The sequence below is a fragment of the Paroedura picta genome, chromosome 2 (genome assembly GCF_049243985.1).
Source record: "Paroedura picta isolate Pp20150507F chromosome 2, Ppicta_v3.0, whole genome shotgun sequence".
NCBI lineage: Eukaryota > Metazoa > Chordata > Lepidosauria > Squamata > Gekkonidae > Paroedura > Paroedura picta.
In genome coordinates this window covers 171,200,819-171,223,354 of record NC_135370.1, presented here as the reverse complement: position 1 = coordinate 171,223,354, position 22,536 = coordinate 171,200,819, and the positions used below count along the sequence as shown (strand labels likewise).

Below are 22,536 nucleotides of genomic sequence, written 5' to 3'. Positions count from 1 at the left end.
TCGTAATCGTAATCGTAATCGTAATCGTTATCGTAATCGTTATCGTAATCGTAATCGTAATAGTGGTGAGGATGGGTCACTGGCCTGTGCACCATTTTGGAACTCTCTGGAAGTGCAGTAATATCTCACTAGTGTTCAGCCTCCAGCTTTAGGCAGAAGGAGGAACCATTTAAATTTTTCATATAACATCTATTTTATACAATTGGGTTAGGGGGGCTTTCAGAAGATGCCTAAGCAAGATGCTTCCTGATTCATTGCTTCCTGGATGGCCCGCTCATGTTAGCCAGTTATTCAATACTGACAGAATACTGAGTATCAGCTTCTTAGGGACTTGATCAGAGCAGTAATTTCAAGTGTATTCTTTTGGAATATTCATGATCGATTAACCCCGGGGACTTGAAATCTGGTTTTTGCATGCGCTTGGCCTATTATTGCGACTTCAGGTCAGGGCGTGTTGGCAGCGCATCCAAGATGCTAATAAAAGAGAGCTGTTCCTCGGCGGTGGCAGAAACTGGTTTGTTCAAGTTTCGTTGAATCTCGCCGATAGCAGCTCCCCCCCCCCGAGCTCCCAAGGAGGAGTGGCAGGGAATGAAAGGGGGGCAAAACAACAGCAACGGAAGATCGGCATGTTTGGTCCAAAGCCAGAAGGCAACCTCTTTTCAGAATCTCAAAGAAACCACAATTGCTCAGCGTTTGGCCCACCCAAAACGGAGCGTGAATCATTGAGAAGCTGCCACACAGAATGGAAATACATGGAACTGGATCTTTAGAATTGCCAGGTCCCCCCTTCCCCCGGCCACTGGCATGGTAAGAGGGGTAGGATTGTCAAATCCAGGTTAGGAAATTCCCAGAACTTCGGGGATGGAGCTTGGGAAAGAGGGGGGCTTCAGTGGGGTACAATATCATGGGGTCCACCACTCAATCTTTCCAGCGAACTGATCTCTGTAGTCTGGAGATGAGCGGCCATTCCAGGGGGGTCCACAGGTCCCACCTGAAGACAGGCATGCCTGGGATCTTACAACTTCAAAGTGCTGTGAGATCTTGTGGCAACTGCGTGTCTTTTTCAAGGCAGGAGAGGTTTCGAGGTCGTTTGCTGTTGTCTGCTTCCATGCACCAAATTGCGATATCCGTGGGGGTCTCCCACCAAAATACTAACCCAAACTGGCTCTGCTTAGCTTGTGAGATTTAACAAGATCAGGATCGCCTAGGCCTTTTTGGCAGATGTTGGCAAATTCCCTTGTAGCTGCACTGGATGAGTTCAAATCCCCTGGGCCAGATGGCGTGCACCTGAGAGTGCTCAATGTCATAGAATCATAGAGTTGGAAGGGAACTCCTGGGTCATCTAGTCCAACCCCTTCACTATGCAGGACACTCACAACCCTATTGCTCATCCACTGTAACCTGCCACCCCCTTGAGCCTTCACCGAATCAGCCTCTCCGTCAGATGGCTCTCCAGCCTCCGTTTAAAGATTTCCAAGGATGGAGAACCCACCACCTCCCGAGGAAGCCTGAGGAATCGATCTAAAACATGTGTTATGCTTTGGCCATGTATTGGCTGGATTGCCTGACCTGATGTCAAAAACGTATTTTATACTTTTACCTTGTATTGCTTGTATCGCTTGACCTGCCTTGCTGTGGGTTATTTCCTGTCCTATCTGCATATTGCAGTATGAACCTTTGATCCATTGCTGATTGATTAGCATTGGTGTGAATATAGCTAGCCAGCCCATGGATTTATGAGGGGGTCCCATGTTTGAAGCTAGAATCATAGAGTCATAGAGTCATAGAATAATAGAGTTGGAAGGAACCTCATGGGTTCTCCTGAGCCATCTAGTCCAACCCCCTGCCCTAGGCAGGACATTCACAACCCTCTCGCTTATCCACTGGGACCTGCCACCACCTTGAGCCTTCACAGAATCAGCCTCTCCGTCAGATGGCTATCTAGCCTCTGTTTAAAAACCTCCAAAGATGGAGAACCCACCACCTCCCGAGGAAGCCACTGAGAAACCGCTCTAACTGTCAGGAACTCCTTCCAGAGGTTGAGACAGAATTTCTGTTGCATTAATTTCATCCCATTGGTTCTGGTCTGTCCCTCCTGGGCAAGATAGAACAATTCTGCTCCATCCTCTGTATGGCACCCTTTTAAATACTTGAAGATGGTTCTCAGATCCCCTCTCAGTCGTCTCCTCTCCAGGCTAAACAGACCAAGCTCCCCCAGCCTTTCTTCATACGCCTTGGTCTCCAGACCCCTCACCATCTTTGTTGCCCTCCTCTGGACATGTTCCAGTTTGTCTGCATCCCTCTTCAACTGGAGTGCCCAAAACTGAACACAGTACCCCAAGTGAGGCCGAACCAGAGCAGAGCTGTGGGAACGACTATCTTTCCCACCATCTTTGGGACTTCATCAGTGCCTGCATCTGTCCTGGCCATTTGATCAGGAAAATGCCTTTGTGCCCAAACCAATGGGTGGAAGGTTGATAAGAGGTAGGGTCTTTAGTCTTAGCAAGAGCCCCGTGATACTCAGTTCGCTCTTCTTTCAATAAAGAGATTTCCCTTCAATGAAGTTTGCTAACTGGGAATGATCGACAGAAGCTCACACTCAAAAGAAATTTCTCGAGGGCTTGCAGAACTGTGGTCCATCATCTTCAGGTCCTCTTGGAGGATGGGAGATGTGCCAGAAGACTGGAGGAGAACGAATGTTATCATAGTCTTCAAAAAAAGAGAGATGACCCGGGAAATTACAGGCTGGTGAGTCTGACCTCTGTTGCAGAGAAGATAATGGAGCAGATATTAAAGGAGGCAACCTGCTTTCATCTGAAGGATGGCACACCTGTATGGAGGAGAACTGCCCAGGCAAGGAAGATGTTGACCATCCCTGATCGAGAGCAGCCAGCCGGGTGTGGTCTCCCCTGGGCCTTTACATGCTAGCTATTCCGCTTGGAATGTCTGCCAGTGTCCTTTTTGGCTTTGCACTTCAAAGGAGCTAGAACATTATCCTTGCTGGGAAACTTCATTTGCAGGCCTGACTAATTCTACTGGTAGGCTGTGTTCAGCTAGGCAGAGAATGACTTACGTTGGCTTGAGCTGGTGGCCAGGAGAATCCCTGCTCTGTGGAAGGCAGCAAGAAGAGTTTGTCAAAAGGCAGGTACACGTGGCAAACTCTTCATGCCAGAGGCCAAAGCGCCTCTTTTCACAAGTGACAGAATTGCCAGGGTTCAACTAAGACGATGTTGCCTTGGGCAGTTTCTCCGGTGTCGTGTAGTGATTAAGAGCGGTGGACTCTGATCAGGAGAAGGAATCAGGTGTGGTTCCCCAGTCCTCCGCATGTAGCCAGCTGGGTGACTTTGGGCTAGTCACAGAGCTGTTCTTGGAGATCAGTTCTCTTAGAGCTGTTCTCGGAGATCAGTTCTTATAGAGCTCTCTCAGCCTCACCTACCTCACAGGGTGTCTGTTATGGGGAGAGGACGGGAAAGGTGTTTGTAGGTTGCTTTGGGGCCATCGGGTAGTGAAAAGTGGAGTATAAAATAACAGCTCTTCTATTTGAGCCGGAGCAGGAGTTGTCGGTTCAGTCGGCCTCAAGCAAATGCCTGGCGGAAGAGCTCCCTTTTGCAAGCCCTGCGGAACTTTGCTAGCTCAAGCGGGGTCCTGATCTCTTCAGGGATCTTGTTCCACCAGGTGGGAGCCAGGACAGAGGGAGCTCTGGCCCTGGTTGAGGTCAGACGGGCTTCTTTGTTTCTGCAGAGCATGCACAACTGAATTGTTTTAGTGAATCATAGAATCATAGAATCATAGAGTTGGAAGGGGCCATACAGGCCATCTAGTCCAACCCCCTGCTCAATGCAGGATCTGCCCAAAGCATCCTAAAACATCCAAGAAGTGGGTGGGTAACCCCATGCTTGGGCTATTTTAAGAGACGTAAGGAGATAGCCACGCATTTTAGTATTAATATTTTAATATTTGTTATTTGCTTTTAAGTTGCGTTTTTCCTTATTGGCTTTAATGTTGCCAGTTGCCACTAGATCCTTTGGGTGAGTGGTAATTTTTTAAAAAAATCTAATAAATGAACAAATCCTAGATTCAGGTAGGTAGCGTGTCAGTTTGGAGCAACAGAACAAAGTCTGATTCTGGTTTAGGTGGGACATCCTCTGGGTATGGAATTGGTTTCACTGTGGGGAGGCAGGTCGTCTTGAATTTCCTGCATTCTGCAGGGGGCTGGACTAGATGAGCTTAGAGGTCCCTTCGAACTCTACGATTCCATGAATCCCGTGATTCCTTTAAGACCAACAACATATAAGCTTTCTTGCGCATGGACACAAAAGCTTATATCCAGAATTAAACATTCTTGGTCTAACAAGTGCCACAGGATTCAACTTTTGTGCTAAATAAATATATATAGAATCATAGAATCATAGTGTTGGAAGGGGCCATTCAGGCCATCTAGTCCAACCCCTTGCTCAACGCAGAATCAGCCCAGAGCATCCTAAAGCATCCAAGAAAAGTGTGTATCCAACCTTTGCTTGAAGACTGCCAGTGAGGGGGAGCTCACCACCTCCTTAGGCAGCCTATTCCACTGCTGAACTACTCTGACTGTGAATTTTCCCCCCTGATATCTAGCCTATATCGTTGTACTTGCAGTTTAAACCCATTACTGCATGTCATTTCCTCTGCAGCCAACAGAAACAGCATCCTGCCCTCCTCCAAGTGACAACCTTTCAAATACTTAAAGAGGGCTATCATGTCCCCTCTCAACCTCCTTTTCTCCCGGCTGAACATTCCCAAGTCCCTCAACCTTTAAGTATTTGAAAGGTTGTCACTTGGAGGAGGGCAGGATGCTGTTTCCGTTGGCTGCAAAGGATATATATATAGTAGAATTAAAAAATGTTAACTTTGCATGTATGTTTTAAAAAATTATATGGACATGCCATCTTCTGAAACAGAAAACAGAAAAATCCAATGTCAGCTGCATTGCCTCACGTTCATTTCAAATTTATTTTCTAATCTTTGCAATTCAGATTCGGGGTTCGGCAGATTCATCATGGGTTAGGTGTGCCTTCGTGAGTGTTCTCCTCCAAGGCTTCGCAATCGGTTGCACATTGCGCATGCTGGCGCGGGCTTTGCCATCACGCAACATGTGTCTGTCTGGGATCCTGTCTGTAGAGCTAGGTGCCTGGTGCCCCACTGCAGTGCTTCTAGTGGATTCAAAGCAGATTACTGGAAGTGCCATTTAGCATTAATGCGGCACCAGCAGTGAGTGAGATGCTGCATAAAACACAGGAAAGGGGATATAATCGGAGTTTTAAAAAGGGTGGAAACCAGGCCTGCCTTCTAAAAGGATGTCCATGTTGAAACTGGAGACTCGTTGCTGTAAAAATAAGAGCTGGTGTACGTGCTCGATAGATATTGCAGAATGCAGAATGCTTACTGTGACTCAGTGTAGACATCACCCTTAATTTTGCATGCTGTCACTGAGAGCATAGTGCAATGGAGTGTTTAGAGTTTGCCAACCGGAGCTCACGCCCTGGGGACCACATAACATGGGGGTGCACTGGGTCCGTCAAGCCCCCGCCAGCAGTGGGAACTGTGTGCCCTGACCAACCATGCCCATGGGAATTGTAGTCCATGGGCCTCTAGAGAGCCTCAGTTTGGCCACCCTTGAGTTACAGCAGTGGTTCTCAACCTTCATGATGCGTGACCCTTTAATACAGTTCCTCATGTTGGGGTGACCCCCAACCATAAAATTATGCAAGTCATAGAATCATAGAGTTGGAAGGGACCTCATGGGTCATCTAGTCTTACCCCCTCCACATGCAGGACATTCACAACCCACAGAAATTAAACTGAAACTGACCAATGGCATGAAGCTCCATTGTTCATGATTGTATGTAAATTGTTTCCCCCCCCCAGGGTTTCTCAGTTCAGTTCTGCCTCTTGTCCCACCATGCCAATCTTCCTCTTTTCCGCTGCTCCTGATAGACGAACATGCTATTTCGATCTACCCCGTCCAAGCTGTTCGCCCTGCCGTGACCCTGTGAAAGGGTCATTCGACCCCCAAAAGGGTCCTGACCCCCAGGTTGAGAACCACTGACTTAGAGCATTGTAAACCATTGTCAAATCAAGCATCATGTCAACTTCCTACCTAGCCTGCCCTTCCTTCAGGGTCCTTCATATGGCATGTAGAGTTCTCCCCTCTTCTATTTTATCCTCTCAGCAAAAGTGGGAGAGAAGTTATGCCCAGGGTCACACAAAGAGATGGAACTGCTTTACACTGAATCACATTTTTGGGTCATGGTCATTATTGTCTGGCTGGAGCTCTCCAAGGCCTCAGCTGAGGTCTTTCTCATGAACTCCTGTCTGTCCCTTTAACTGGAGAGGCCAGGGATTGAATCGGAGACCTTCTGCAAGCCAAGCAGAGACTCTTACACCGAGCCACCGTCCCTCCCCACTGAGATAGAATCGTGGTTGAATGAGCAATGGGGACCAAGGCCCTCTGAGGAAAGGCTGAGGGACCTGGGAATGTTCAGGTTCACACAGCAGGTATCATTACCCTGGCTATTGTTGGCAGAGATTAAATTTGCATAGCGGATGAGAGCACTAGACTGGTTAAAATAATAAAATTGTTTTATTAAGAAGAGAAACAAACTTGGTATAGCAAGAGAAGAGAAGAGAAGAGAAGAGAAGAGAAGAGAAGAGAAGAGAAGAGAAGAGAAGGAGAAGAGAAGAGAAGAGTGTCTTAACTAATGGTTTTGTTCTGGAGGCAAGCTGGGAAAATGCCCCTCCCTATGCCGCACACAGGACCGTCCCTCTGCGGGTTTGAATCTGCTGGTGGTCTCTGGCCTACTGGAGGTATGCCTCGCCTCCACCTGGGTTGGGGCCTTCTCGGTCCTGGCCCCGACCTTGTGGAATGAGCTCCTGGAAGAGCTGGGGACCCTGGCAGAGCTGGTGCAGTTCTGCAGGATCAGCAAGACAGAGCTCTTCCACCAGGCATTTGGTTGAGGCCGGGGTGTGTAAGATCAGGGGTCCCTTGTCAAGATGCCTGGTGTACCTAGGTCAGGAGGTGCCCCTCCCCGCTGAGGTCAGCTGGGTGTTTGCCCACACCGGACTGGTAGGTTGAAGGGACAAAGAGGGGCTACGCTGCCAGGGGGTTTTATAACTGTATTTTATTGTTATTTTATGGAGGTTTTATTGTAAACCGCCACAAGCCGGCTTGGTCTGGGAGTGGCAGTCAATAAATTTAAAACAACAAAAAAAGTATGCTTAAAGAAGCAGGGAGTCTCCAAAGGGCCAGTCAGAACACTGGAGATTATTTGAAAAGCACCAAGAATTTCCCAGTCTAACTATGCTAAATACACATCTTCTCCAATGCCCCCTGCAGGACATTCTCCGTATTCCGTCCAGTCATGCACACTGCAGATCTTACATATTCCAGCAATTATGAATGGTAGAGATTGCTCCAGGTTACCATAGCAAGCGTGAATCCTAATGCCAATTTCTTAAGCCAACACTCAAGACTTTGACCTACATTAGCTGCAAAAGATCCAGCCACACCTGATGGGGAATACCCACGGAGCTGGAAAACAGGTGAGCGTCTGGATCACGTTCTACCATGTCCAGTCCTCCTCCTTGCAGATCCCCAAAGTGAAACTAATACATTATTCTGAGAACAGGACTATCACACCCATCTTAAAAAAAAGACACACTGCCTCATGCCAAGAGAGGCAGCTCTCTCACTGTTCCCCTCCCCTTTTAGGTTACTCACAAGGTGTGCTCTTCATAGAGAAAAGGTACAGGTGTTTAGGGGGAATGGGGGTGAGGAAGATACACCAAAGGCCAGTGTCCTGAGGCAAAGGCAGTGCCGCCCCAATGCCGAAAGTAAACAAACCTCATAAAATCCAGTTGGATGAAATTCGGCGACACCAAGACATGTGTGCTGCCATTGGCATGACTTCCTTGATCGCTGCATCATCTACTTGGCAGTTTTGATCCTTCGATTCTGTCTCTCTGCTTGCTGTTGCAAGGAGCTGCATGGATCCCAGAACCCCCACCCTGCACTGGACAGAAATCTCACTCAGAAGTTCCTTTGACTTCAGAGATCCTTGGACGTTGTGCAAACACCTTTGGCTGCATTACCGCGTGTGTAAGAGTGAGAAAGGTGCTTTCTAGATCGGATCACCAGAGAGCAGTCTGCATTGCTTTTGGGTGCTTTGGGCTGATCCTGCATTGAGCAGGGGGTTGGACTAGATGGCCTGTATGGCCCCTTCCAATTCTATGATTCTGTGATTCTATCAGGGCCTGCCTGAATCTTGGGTAGGATACAGCCCTGGCTGCACAGTTATCCATGGCTAGCTCAAGCCCTCAAGACCAGAACTCAGATTTCTTGGAGTAACTAAAGGCCAAACAGGCCAAACAAGAGAGAATGGCGTCCTACTGCCATTTTGAAATAATTTTAAGATGCTTTTAGCTTGGGATACCAGCCTCCAGGTGGGACCTGGGGATTCCCTGGAATTTTAGCTCATCCCATATCCTACCCTCCCCAGATTCCACTGCCAAATCCCCAGGCATTTGCCAACCCAGAGCTAGCCATCCAGCTTGGTGTAGTGGTTAGGAGTGCGGACTTCTAATCTGGTGAGCTGGGTTTGATTTTGTGCCCGTCACATGCAACCAGCTGGGTTGACCTTGGTCTCATCACAGCACTGATAAAGTTCTTCTAGCAGTAATATCAGGGCTCTCTCAGCCTCACCCACCTCACAAGGGGGTCTGTTGTGGGTAGAGGGAAGGGAAGGCGACTGTAAGCCACTTTGAGACTCCTTCAGGTAGAGAAAAGCGGCATATAAGAACCAACTCTTTTTCTTCTTCAGTAATACCAGGGCTCTCTCAGCCTCACCTCCCTCACAGGGTGTCTGTTGTGGGGAGAGGAAAGGGAAGGCGACTGTAAACCGCTTTGAACCTCCTTTGGGTAGAGAAAAGCGGCATATAAGAACCAACTCTTCTTCTTCACCCTAAAACCACTGTTTTCCTGTTGGTCTGAGTCCATCCCACAGTTTCAGAGTCTCGCTTTGTGGACTGGATCATTTGCTCAGTACCGCTTTGGGATTCTAGAAGACTTTTGCCTAAAGAAGAACTTAAGCAGAGGGGGGAGGGCTGAGTAGATTAAAGAGCCACCCTTGACATCCATGTCTATAATTTGACCTAAGTTAGCCTTTCTCAACTTTTTTACCATTGAGAAACCCCTGAAACATCTTGTGGGCTTTGAGAAACCCCAGAAATGGCATGAGGGTGCAGGATATAGTTGGGAAGCAGAGCTCTGTGCATGCCTACCCAGGGCCCCTCCCCTTCCCACCCCCTCCAGGCCCATCATTGGCCATTGGGGGGATCAACATGACCACATAAGGTTATATCACTTGATACAGGTTTCCTAAATTTTTAAAAATATGTTAAAAGATTCTCAACTATTCGGGAAACTCTTCCAGGGTTGTCAAGAAGCCCTAGACTTTCATGAAACCCTGGATGAGAAAGCCAAGAGCTAAGGAAGACCTTTGCACTTCCTCAAAAATACTAGGGTGTTGCACTACCTTGCAACTGTGGGAACATTGGATTTCTTCTCTGGAGTTCTCTGTGAGAGGCCTCCTAGGTTGGATCAACCTCCAGGGGAGCATCTAGGAGATATTTGAATATTCCCACAGTCGTCGCTGAGTATGGCTTCCTATCAAAGGGTCAGATTCTGGACCAGAAACGGCATTCACAGATCTTCCATAAGGTCTTGGGATGGCCTATCTGCACTGCAGTTTCCACCACAGATCCTTAAATGTGACATCGTGAAAATATCCTGCTATTTGTGGACAGTCGGCAGTATATGCAAACGATGGCTCAAAGGCCAACCAATCAAAACTGAACTCTAATAATGGACCAATCTGGAGCCCCAGTTAAAGGCCAATTAGGCTTCCCCATTATGGGCCAAACAAGCTCTCGGTGAGCTACCTGGATTGTATATAAGTTGCATGTGTGCCTGTTTTCTCTGTTCACTGTTGTTACTGAAGGATTTGGAAGAAGTGTTGGTTCTTATACATTGCTTTTCTCTCCCAGGAGTCTCAGAGTGGATGACAATCACCCTCCCTTTCCTCTCCCCACAACAGACACCCTGTGAGGGAGGTGAGGCTGAGAGAGCCCTGAGATTACTGAAGAAGGAGGAGGAGGAGGAGGAGGAGGAGGAGGAGGAGGAGGAAAAAAACGACGCCACGGAGTCCTCCCCCTAATCCCAGAATAATATTTTGATTCGTTGTTTGTGGGAAACATGAAAACATCAGGGGATCACTGAAGAAGAAAAAGAGTTATATGCCACTTTACCTGAAGGAGGCTCAAAGCGGCTTCCATTCGCCTTCCCTTTCCTCTCCCCACAACAGACACCCTGTGAGGGAGGTGAGTCTGAGAGAGCCCTGATATTCCTACTTTGTCAGAACAGTTTTATCGGTACTGTGGCGAGCCCAAGGTCACCCAGCTGGCTGCATGTGGGGGAGCGGGGAATCAAACCCAGCTTTCCAGATTAGAAGTCCGCACTCCTAACCACGACACCAAGCTGGTTCTTCAAGCTGGAGTCTGTGTCTTGCCGAACCCACAGTCTTATCACTAGTTATGTTATATTCAGGTGTGTATCCATGTTGGTCTGAAGTCGCAGAACTAAACTGGAGTCCAAGGGCACCTTTAAGACCAACAAAGCTTCATTCTAGGCGGGAGCTTTTGTGTCCAAGCACACTTCCTCAGACAATGCAATAGGAATCATCAGAGTGCAAACATAAGGCGAGAGTAAATTAGCAGGGAATTCATAAACAGCCTCATGCAGCTATCCAGTGAATATGCCACAGTGCTGATATATTTACGATGCTGTTTATTAATTTGCTGCTAATTTACTCTCTCCTCATATCTGCACTCTGATGATGCCTTTTTCATTGTCTGAGGGACTGTGCCTGCACAAGGAAGCTCACGCCTTTAATAAAACCTGGTTGGTCTTAAGAGGTGGACTCCAACGTTGTTTAGCTACGGCACCGACAACAGACACATTACAACAGACACATTACGTGTCAGTGATTCTGAAGTGGAGCACACGTAGCAGACTCAGCACACAAACATGTGCCGACACGTTGGATGACTCCAGGTGCTGCGTTGCTCGGCCAGGTGGTTGATTTCCGAAACTGGGCTGGTGCAAAGCGCTGTCAAGTCACAGCTGACTTACGATGACTCTGTAGGGCAGGGGTAGTCAACCTGTGGTCCTCCAGATGTCCATGGACTACGATTCCCAGGAGCCCCTGCCAGCGAATGCTGGCAGGGGGCTCCTGGGAATTGTAGTCCATGGACATCTGGAGGACCACAGGTTGACTACTCCTGCTGTAGGGGTTTCAAGGCAAGAGACGACACAGGTGGTTTGTCATTGCTTGACTCACACAGCAACCTTGGACTTCCTTGGTGGGCGCCCATCCCAGCAGTTACCAAAGCTGACCTTGCTTAGTTTCCAAGGTCGGACAATCGTTGGACTATCGTGGGCCATCCTTCTAAAATCACACCAGGACCGAGTCCTGAACATTCTCACTTTGCAAGAGAGCTTTGGTTGGCCAGTGTCATCGAGAAATCATGTATCTGGTTAGAGGAGAGACCTTGGGGGTGCTTTAAAGGTAAAGGTAAAGGTATCTCCTGTGCAAGCACTGAGTCATGTCTGACCCTTGGGGTGACGCCCTCCAGCGTTTTCATGGCAGACTCAATACGGGGTGGTTTGCCAGTGCCTTCCCCAGTCATTACCGTTTACCCCCCAGCAGCAAGCTGGGTACTCATTTTACCGACCTCGGAAGGATGGAAGGCTGAGTCAACCTGGAGCCGGCTGCTGGGATCGAACTCCCAGCCTCATGGGCAAACAGCTTCAGACTGCATGTCGGCTGCCTTACCACTCTGCGCCACAAGAGGCTATTACAGTGCTATTGAGTAGCCTTTTTTATTCCTTTGGATCCTAGAGGTATGCCTGAAATATATTTCAGGCTTCACAGCACCACAGAAGTAAAGTAAATCAGCTGGCCACTCCCCCCTGCCAAGTGCCCATGCGCAAACAGAAACTGAAATAAAAATATGCAAATGAAAATGTGGAAAGAATTATAAAAACCAGCCCCCATCTCCTCACCCCACCGCACTTTCCCTCAAATGGCCCATGTGCAAATTAAAGATTAAAAATTAAAATCAAATCAAAATATGTCTCCCCCCAGTCGCAGCCCTGACACCCAAGAGAAGACCCAATAGGTCAACTGACCCCAGCCGTAGGGCAAGAAGGAGTGCTGCAGTGTCAGTAACTGCTGGCTCAGCTCAGCCACCATCTTGGAATCCCCCATGCCACAGTACATCTGAGGGGCTCTCAGGGAACACTGCAGCTTCCCAGTTCACTGGTTAAAAACCCTTGCTCTAGAGAAGCCTTTTTCAACCTTTTGACCATGGAGGAGCCCCTGAAATAATTTTTTTCAGATTTCAAGGAGCCCCAGAAGTGGTGTTGGCAGACCACGCCCCTTGCCACGCCCCCAGAAGTGACATCATTCATAGAATCATAGAATCATAGAGTTGGAAGGGGCCACACAGGCCATCTAGTCCAACCCCCTGCTCAACGCAGGATCAGCCCAGAGAATCCTAAAGCATCCAAGAAAAGTGTGTATCCAACCTTTGCTTGAAGACTGCCAGTGAGGGGGAGCTCACCACCTCCTTAGGCAGCCTATCCCACTGCTGAGCTACTCTGACTGTGAAATCTTTTCCCCCTGATATCTAGCCTATATCGTTGTACTTGTAGTTTAAACCCATTACTTTAATGGGTAGTTTAAACCCATTCCCTGCACCCTTAGCCCTTAGCCCTCCTTTGGCTTCCTCCCCCTGTCTTTACTACTATGATGGCAGTTCTGCCTCATGAAGGTCGGAAAGAAGAGTAGGACCTGAGAAGACAGCCCAGCCCACCCCACCCCTCAAAACAAGCCACTACAGATAGTCTCTATCTGGGAGCGAGGGACTTAGTTGGTTTCAGCTAGACATCCACAGCTGACAGCACCGGGAGCTGCTCTGGCCTCAACCACATGCCTGGCGGAAGAGCTCCGTCTTGCAGGCCCTGAGGAAAGCTGACGAATCCCACAGAGCCCGTAGCTCTTCTGAGAGCTCATTCCACCAGGTTGGGGCCAGGGTTGGACAGAAAGGAGCTATGTGAAGGGAATGGGCTTTTGTGCAGCCAGACTCCATTCCCTGTGCTTCCTCTGACTTAATCCTCATTCGGAACACATCAGTTCACGGGACGCTGCCAAGGTCTGTAGAAGACTCGCTTGTCTTTTTCTTTTTTTTAATGAAACAAGCTTGGAAATCTTCCCGGATGAAACGAGTCATCCATCAGATTTATATCATAGGGGATACGAAGGTGACTGGACCATTGGTTGATTTGCATGAAAGGAAATAGTTTTATCAGAGGCGGGCTTGCTGACCTCCAGGTAGATTCTATCTCTGCAGGCTTTCTTTTCTTGCAGGTTATCTTTTCCTCCTCGGAAGTCCCAATGACTGGCTGCCGAAACAAACACTCCGATAGTTAAGAGTCCTCTTACAAATCAGTGAAGACCACCAGAACTCCCAGGAAAGTTTCCTGTTTCGAATATCTTCTTCCAAGGTCAATTAGGATTCCCACATAAGAACATTTCCATAGCAATCTGGTGGACTACAGCCTTGCATAAGAATGTCTTCAGAGCATGCTGCCAAGGCAAGAAAAGATAACCTGCAAAGAAAGAATCTAACAAAGGCTTCTTCTTCATTTGATTTATAGCCCGCCACTCCCAAGCAAGCTGGCTGATGGCAGGTTGCACATTTAAAACCCCATAATAAAACCCCAGTAAAATACTCTATCCCATCTTGGTGACAAAGAACCACCTTCCCCAAATTCCCAACTTCCCAACCCACTGCCTCAGGTGGTAGATGCAGCGTGCGGACTATGGACATTTGTTTTTTTATATACATGCTACGTGTTTTGAGTGAGGGCCTCCACTTTTTGCACACGGTACTGTGTATACTTTTGAAGTGCACATTCCTGTTACTGGGCGTCTTGTTGGGTGGAGCTTGACGTTCTCCTCAGAACCCCAACTGGTCTCTGGACTCCAGAGAATGGCTCCCCTAGAACAGGGGTAGTCAACCTGTGGTCCCCCAGGTGTTCAGGGGCTACAATTCCCATGAGCCCCTTCCAGCAAATGCTGGCAAGGGGCTCATGGGAATTGTAGTCCATGGACATCTGGAGGACCACAGGTTGACTACCCCTGCCCTAGAAGACGTGGCAGCTTCAGAGGATGGGATGTACGGCACCCCATCCACGCTGGCCTCCATCCCCTCCCCAAACCATCCCGTCCCCGGAATCTGCCCCTGAATCTCCATGGGAATTGTAGTCCGTGGACATCTTCCCTTCCCCACCCCCTCCAGGCGCATCATTGACTATTTGGGGAGCTGGGAGGAGGGGGGGAGTGGGTCGACATGACTATATATAATCACATAATCTGATAAATGTTTAACAATTTTTTGAAAATATTTGTTAAAAATTAACTCCCACCTGTTCAGGAAACCCTTCCAGAGCCAGCAAGAAACCCTGCTATTGCATTTAACGACAGCAGCACTGTATAATAAAGACTAATATAATTTGTAATAGGGTATGAGTTTTCCCGAGTCACCGCTCCCTTACCCTACGATGACTGTTGTTATTCTTTAAGGTGCTACAGGACTCCTGCTCTTTTCTACTGTTAAAAAGGTAAAGGTATCCCCGGTGCAAGCACCGAGTCATGTCTGACCCTTGGGGTGACGCCCTCTAGCATTTTCTTGGCAGACTCAATACGGGGTGGTTTGCCAGTGCTGTGGCGAGCCCAAGGTCACCCAGCCGGCTGCATGTGGGGGAGCGCAGAACTGAACCCAGCTCACCAGATTATACATCCGCACTTCTAACCACTACACCAAGCCTAGCTGTTGTTTGCAGTCATTCTTCTGTTCCGGAGGCCAACACGGGAAAGCATGCTCAAAGGAGCAAGAAGCCTCCCGCTGAGCTGATCACTGGAAGAGATAGTTTGAAAAATAACAGGATAATTCCCGGTCTAACTATGCTAAATACATATCCCCTCTGATGCCCCCTGCAGGACACTGTTGATATTCTGCTCAGCCGTTCACACTGCAAATCTTGCATATTCCAAAAATGTGGAGGCTGGTGACCCTATCACAGTTGCCTTCATCTTCCAGACATCTTTGAATCACCCCCACTTCCTGTAGAATTCTTAACCAATCTACTTTTATTTGCTTCCATTTTGACCTCTCCGTCTTCTGTCTGCTGCAGAATGTAATTTGACCTACACTCCAGGGATCTCCTGCCTTTTTGTAAAGTCGAATTTTTGCTCTAGTCTAGACAGTTCTGTTTGGCAAACATCTGGTGTCTTATTTTAGCAGTTTGATCACCAGTCTCCGAATCTTCCAATCCTAGTCCTTCAAAGGTTTGCTTGACGTCATTGGAAAACTCTTGTTAATCCGTAGATGTGCTTCTAAAAACGCTCAGAGCCGTGCGGAACGCCTGAGAATTCATCCTCAGCTTGTGCACATCTGGTTTCTGTATCAGTTATTGGCTTAGATGCTATGGAACGGAGTCCCAGGCGGTCATCATGCTGCTGCCAGGTCACTGCCTCTAGCCCAGACAGTGAGGTATCTGTTGAAATTCTGAAGGACCCATCTTGAGCATGAAATTGGATACCATCTCTTGAGATATCTCAATGTTTGATATCAGGCCCTTTTGTAGCAAATCTCAACATCGACTGCTCAGGTTTGTTTTTAAGAATGTTTGAGCCATGGTGACCCGAGTCATAGAATCATAGAGTTGGAGGTGACCTCCTGGGTCATCTAGTCCAACCCCCTGCACTATGCAACCCTCCCAGCCCTATCACTCATCCACTGTCACCTGCTACCCCCTTGAACCTTCACAGAATCATCCTCTCTGTCAGATGGCTCTCCAGCCTCTGTTTAAAAATCTCCAAAGATGGAGAACCCACCATCTCCCGAGGAAGCCTGTTCCACTGAGGAACCGCTCTAACTGTCAGAAACTTCTTCCGGATGTTCAGACGGAATTTAGAATCAGAATCATAGAGTTGGAAGGGACCTCCCAGGTCATCTAGTCCAACCCCCTGCACTATGCAGGACACTCACAACCCTCTCGCTCATCCACTGTCACCTGCCACCCCCCTGAACCTTCAGATGATTATCCAAAGATGGAGAACCCACCACCACCTGAGGAAGCCTGTTCCACCTCCCATCAAACAGTCCAGTAGTACTTTAATGACCAGAAAGAGTTTCAGGGTATATAAGTTATCCAGAGTCCAAGCTCTTTTGGTCAGATACCAAGGAAGTTTCCCCATGGTAGTCCACTGTTCCCAGGATGTATGGAACACTTTTATTGGAGCAATGCCTCATTTCAGGAGCAGGAACTTACTTCTGGCCAGGTTGAGTTGACTCATTCATTCATTTATTGTCTTTGAAAGCTCTGGGCGGGCCAGCCTGACTTCTGAATGAACCAAACCTGCCCTTCTTTTCTCTCTCTTTCTTTTCAGGCATCTAAAATTCTGGTTCCGTTTGTGGACCTCCTGATAGCACCTGGGTTTGGGCCACTGAGTGACACAGAATGTTGGACTGGATGGGCCCTTGGCTTGATCCAACATGGCGTCTCCTGTGTTCTTTTATTTGGGGCAGTCTTCTTGGTGTTTGGGGGACCAACAGTAGGAAGGCTGATGGAGTTCTTGCTCTGCTGGTGGACCTCCTGGTGACGCCTGGTAGGGGCCACTGTGTGACACAGAGGGATCCAACGTGGCCTGACCCAACATAACTTCTCTTCTAAATGTTACAAGTTCCCTGCAGATAGAAAACCAGTGCTGGTCTTCTATGCCTTGTTTGTTGGCTCTCTTGAGGAACTGCTTGACCTCTATGTGAGACAGGATGCTGGACATGATGGACCCTGGTCTGATGCTATTTCTGATGTCCTCTCCAGGTCATCTGGTCTCCGGGGAGGGATGGCAAGCCTTATGAGTAGTCATGCTCTACTCTGTTGTAAATTTGAGGGTCACTTAGCCGCAACCGCCAGAGAGATGAGGGCAGAGTCTGCACTTACTTTGTTTATTCCATTGTCAATCCTGCTGAATTCAGATCGCTTTGAACTCGGATCTTCCTCCCCCCCCTCCATTGAAACAGGAAAGTCTTCTGCACGTGGTTAGGGTAGTTCAGAAGAGGGGGGGGGGGAGCCAAGCCTCTTTCTTTTCTTGGAGGGGGTGGGGGATGATCAAAAAAGGCAGAGAGGGGAGAAAAAATCCAGGACCGACAGAAATTGAGAGAAATTAGGGGCTTCTCCTTTAAGGCAAGTTTGTCGCAGGACCACCTGTGGCCAATCACGGGTCCTCTACCACGGAGGAGAGCCCAGATTCAAAACAGCCTTTAAATATTGAGCATTAAAAGCACTCTAAGATATCACACAATAAAGGTAGGGTCACTGCGGATCAATCCTTCTTGCTGCAGAAGGAAAATTTAAATCGCCCCAAATTCCAAACGGAAATCGTATTCTGTGTAGAGGGCAGGGACTGAATCGATCTGGGGTTGGAATCAAAGCTCTGTGCAGTTTACACCGAGGTCACTGATTTGGAGGGGGGAAGTCGGAGCCATTTCTGCACTGCAGTACAACCCTGAGCAGAGTTACACCCTCTGAAGCCCATTGGCCATTGGACTTAGATGGGTGTCACGCTGCCTAAAACTGTGCACTCTGTTGCGGCTAAAGAACCCATGTCTTATAGTGCATGAAGGACTATCAGCGCAATCCTATTCAAAGTCACTCCAACTCTGTTGAAATCAATGGTTTTGAGAATAGGATCTGCATGCGTCGTTGCCACGGTCTGAGAGCCATTCTGCCAGACGCATGCATGCAACATGTCCTGAACTGAGGATGCGCTTCATGCATCTGGCAGAGAAAGATGAGATCGCTTTTGCCACAGCGTATCTCTAAGCAGGGTTGCCCCTTTCTAAGACCAGTGATTTCCTTTGACATTGGGGAGGAGCTGTGGCACACTGGGAAAGCCTTTGCTTGACATGCTGTAGGTCCCAAGTTCAATCCCTGGCATCTCCAGTTTACAAGGACCAGTCAAGAGGTGATGAGAAAGACCCTGGGGAGCTGCTGCCAGTCTGAGCAGAAAATACTGACCTTGATGGACTGACTCAGCATACAGCAGCTCCATATATGGGACTGCCCTGTAAACCTGTTAGTTTTTAATATGTCAGAAGACTCTGCAGAAGCTTCTAATCTGGCGAGCCGGGTTCAATTCTGCACTCCCCCACATGCAACCAGCTGGGTGACCTTGGGTTCGCCACGGCACTGATAAAACTGTTCTGACCGAGCAGTAATATCAGGGCTCTCTCAACCTCACCCACCTCACAGGGTGTCTGTTGTGGGGAGAGGAAAGGGAAGGCGACTGTAAGCCGCTTTGAGCCTCCTACGGGCAGGCAGAGAAAAGCGGCATATAAGAACCAACTCTTCTTCTTCTTCTTCTAAATGCATTCGGCTTTTGATGCATTGGCTCGAGGCTGCAGGCTGCAGGCAGACCTCCCGTGTCTCCACATCAAATCCCCTGATGTTTTCATGTTTCACCCAAACAACGAATCAAAATATTATTCTGGGATTACGGGGAGGACTCCGTGGCGTCGTTTTTTTCCTTTTGGAAAAACCGCCCCCTCCCTGCCATGCCCCCAGCATTGTGGAACATACACAAGTAGCAAAGTCACTGTTTTACAAGCGGAAAGCCTTGGGACGTTAAAAGCTGCCCCATAAATTCCAGTGCTTTAAGAAACAGGACCCCCCAGAGAATTGTAAGGAAAACCCAGAAAGTTATGCAAAGTCACGCATCCAAACATCCCACAACCCGCTTTACAATTTTTTTAACGGCTTTTACAAGCAAATTGGCCTTTTAAGATGGAACGGCTTTTGGCTAAGATGACTTCAGTGCAATTACTTAGAGCAAGGCTACTTATCGGGAGAGATGTGCCCCGGAAAGGCAGGAGGGTGGGGAGAGAGAGATTTTATATTGACTTTGATCTTGGGAGAGAGAAAAAAAAAAAGAGACCACTTTATCGGGAGCTCTCATTTCAGGCTGACCTGATCTGTCTAGTCACTACATTTCCCCCGCATTTCAAACACCTGGCAGCCAGCCAGCCGAGCAATTCTAGGTGTGGGTTTTTTTATTTGGGGTTTGTTTTTTAAAGTGATCTATGGGAAGGAATGAACCCATCAGGGTTGCCTCACTGCATGAATCATTTGGAGGAAAACTGGCAGGTACAAAACGTCGCTCCCTTTTCTCTGCAGAGGGATAAAGAGCAGAGAGGACCTCTTGGTTTTGACGGGGATAAACCCGGGCTGGGGTGGGGTGGAATCTCTAGCAGGAACTGTTGATGTTTCTCCGGCCTCCTTTGACAGCTCCCTGGCATTACCCTCCGTGCCAATCCAGGGCTGCAAGAAGGGCAGGGCAGAACTTGGTCCTGCTGCTTCAGAGCAACATGGCGACCCACCGTGATAACTGTTGTGGCGTTATTAGTCTGGTTCTTGGCGTCATTACCTTTTTAGCCAAACGATTACTACAAAAGTATATAGAGTAGTAGTTCTCAACCTGGGGGTTGGGACCCCTTTGGGGGTTGAATGACCCTTTCACAGGGGTCGCGGCAGGGCAAGCAGCTTGGCCGGGGAGGGGGCGCCATCCACACAACAGCCTTGCGGGGTAGATCAAGATAGAGCGTTCATCTGTCTGGAGTAGTGGAAAAGAGCGAGATTGGCATGATGGGACAAGAGGCAGAACTGAACTGAGAAACCCCAGGAAAAAAAACAATTTATATACAGTCATGAACAGTGGATCTTCACCCCATTGGTCACTTTCTGTTTAATTTCTGTGAAAGAACCCTTGCATAATTTTCTGGTTGGGGGTCACCCCAACGTGAGGAACCGTATTAAAGGGTCGTGGCATTAGGAAGGTTGAGAACCACTGATATAGAGGATGCTATTTGAAATCCTTGCCTCAGGGGGCATAATCGGCTCACTCTGGCTCTGTCTTTCACTGTTCTTTGGAAAAATATACAGGGAGGTCACCCTCTCCTTCTGTGCTGAGCAGGTACGTCTGAATTTCCCTGCCGCCCTCTAGGCCAGGGGTAGTCCACCTGTGATCCTCCGGATGTTCGTGGACTACAATTCCCATGAGCCCCTGCCAGCATTTGCTGGCAGGGGCTCATAGGAATTGCAGTCCATGAACATCCGGAGGACCACAGGTTGACTACCCCTGCTCCAGCCCACCCAAAACACCCCTACTCAAGGAGCAGAGGTTCTTCCCAGCTCCATCCAGAGTTCCAGAACCGCTCTTGTCCAAAAAAAAAAAAGAGCCATTTTGACATAGTTCTCCTTAGACCCCCGCCAGCATTCTGAGAATGCGATTCGAATTTTCTTTTTCAACTTCTGGAATTCATCGCTTATGGTGACCCTTATTCCTCTAACTGCGTCCATTCAGGAGCACCCACCCCCACCCCAGTCTTTGGCCCAGCTCTTCTTTAATGACGTCACAGGCATGTACACGCCTTCTGCCCATGCTCAGAGTGCTTTTCCTTTGACTCCAGCCAGCCTGCCTAAGAAACACAGACCAGCAGGGGTGCCCTTCAAGGCAGGGGGCAAACTGGAATCGCAGAAACGTCCCCACCCGCCCCCAAATTACACATCCGTCGCTTATCCCTTGAAAACAGAGCCTGCTGGTTTTTTAATAGCCCATAATTCATAGTACCGCTCTGACACCTGACGGCATCACCCAATCACCCCTTTTCTCCCATCACCCGGTTGCCCATAAACGGTGACCCTAAGCGGAATAAATTGTGCAGCTAATGCATCCAAACTATACACCACAGGATAAATCACCAATAAGTATGCAGTCTATATTTTGAGTCGCAGTGCAAAAGCCAGCTTGGGTGTTTTATTGGATCTTTTCTTTTTAAAAAAATCATGCAATATAAACAGTGCCTTGCCTTCTAATCGCCACGAAGGGCCAAAGGGTGGAGGTGAGGGTGGGGGAGTGGCGAAGGAAGGACTCAAACCTCTCATGCACTCGCAGACGGTCACATCCCTAGATCCTGAACATCCCTAAAGACACCCCACAGGAAGGTTTTCAAACGGGGCTTGGGCGCCAAGGCAAGAAATGGGGAAAAGGAGGAGGGGAGGGAAGTGGCGTCTTCGGAACTCCTCGATCCGGTCCGATCCATGCAGTCGCCGCGAAAGCCACACCCTAAAAGCCGCAGGGAGAAGAGGGAATTATTGCAGCCAGCAAAGGGCAGGGGGGGAAAGGCGTTTGGAGAGGCGAGCGGCGGCAGCAGCAGCAGCAACAGCGCAAGGAGGACAGGAGAAAGAAAGGAGCCCACCACTGGCTGGAGATCCGGGCCAGTTTGGAAGCACGAGGTGGAAACAGTCACACATCTTGGCGGCCGGCGGAGAAGAAAGAGGAGAGCAGAAGAGAAGGGAGGAGAGCCGCTCGCGGGCGCCCAGAGACACAGGCAGAGGCTGGCGGCTCGGCACGGCTGGAGCAGCGCGGCTCGGGCTGGAAGGCGCCGCTGACGTCCCCTTCTTGGCCTGCTCGCCTCCACCCCGTCGCCAATGCGGGGCTGGCGCGGCCGGCGGTCAATGCGGAGGCTGAGAAAGGCGCGCCGACGACTCCGCCCTGCGGGGCCCACTAGGAGCCCCCCCCCGCCGCCGCCGTCGCCGCCGTGCGCGCTCCTGATTGGCTGGTTGGCTGGCTGCTGCTGCTGCTGCTGCTGCTGCTCCGGCCGGAGTGAGCCCGACTGTCGGCAAATGGAAGGAGAGGCGCGGCTGGTGGCGGAGTTAGGCTCTGCAGGGAGAGTGCGCAGCACTGGACGGCTTAGATCAGGGGTAGTCAAACTGCGGCCCTCCAGATGTCCATGGACTACAATTCCCAGGAGCCCCCTGCCAGCGAATGCTGGCAGGGGGCTCCTGGGAATTGTAGTCCATGGACATCTGGAGGGCTGCAGTCTGACTACCCCTGGCTTAAAGGATTAAATTGTTGTTGTTAGGTGCGAAGTCGTGTCCAACCCATCGCGACCCCATGGACAATGATCCTCCAGGTCTTCCTGTCTTCAACCATTCCCCGGAGTCCATTTAAGTTTGCACCGACTGCTTCAGTGAATTAAATAGTAAGGTAAAGGTAAAGGTATCCCCTGTGCAAGCACCGGGTCATGTCTGACCCTTGGGGTGACGCCCTCCAGCGTTTTCTTGGCAGACTCAATACGGGGTGGTTTGCCAGTGCCTTCCCCAGTCATTACCGTTTACCCCCCAGCAATCAAGCTGGGTCCTCATTTTACCGACCTCGGAAGGATGGAAGGCTGAGTAAACCTTGAGCTGGCTGCTGGGATCGAACTCCCAGCCTCATGGGCAGAGCTTTCAGACTGCATGTCTGCTGCCTTACC

The 22,536-nt window shown here is 49.2% G+C and overlaps 1 protein-coding gene across 1 annotated transcript in view; it reads right to left on the bottom strand.

Annotated features, from left to right (window-relative positions):
• Positions 1-21,899, bottom strand: part of AHNAK2 (AHNAK nucleoprotein 2) — a 106,806-nt gene extending 84,907 nt beyond the window's left edge. The window contains exon 1 of the mRNA XM_077323817.1: positions 21,478-21,899. Coding sequence (XP_077179932.1) covers positions 21,478-21,532 — 55 coding nt within the window. The 5' untranslated portion in view covers positions 21,533-21,899. The remainder of the gene's footprint in view (positions 1-21,477) is intronic.
• Between the last annotated feature and the right edge of the window lie 637 nt (positions 21,900-22,536).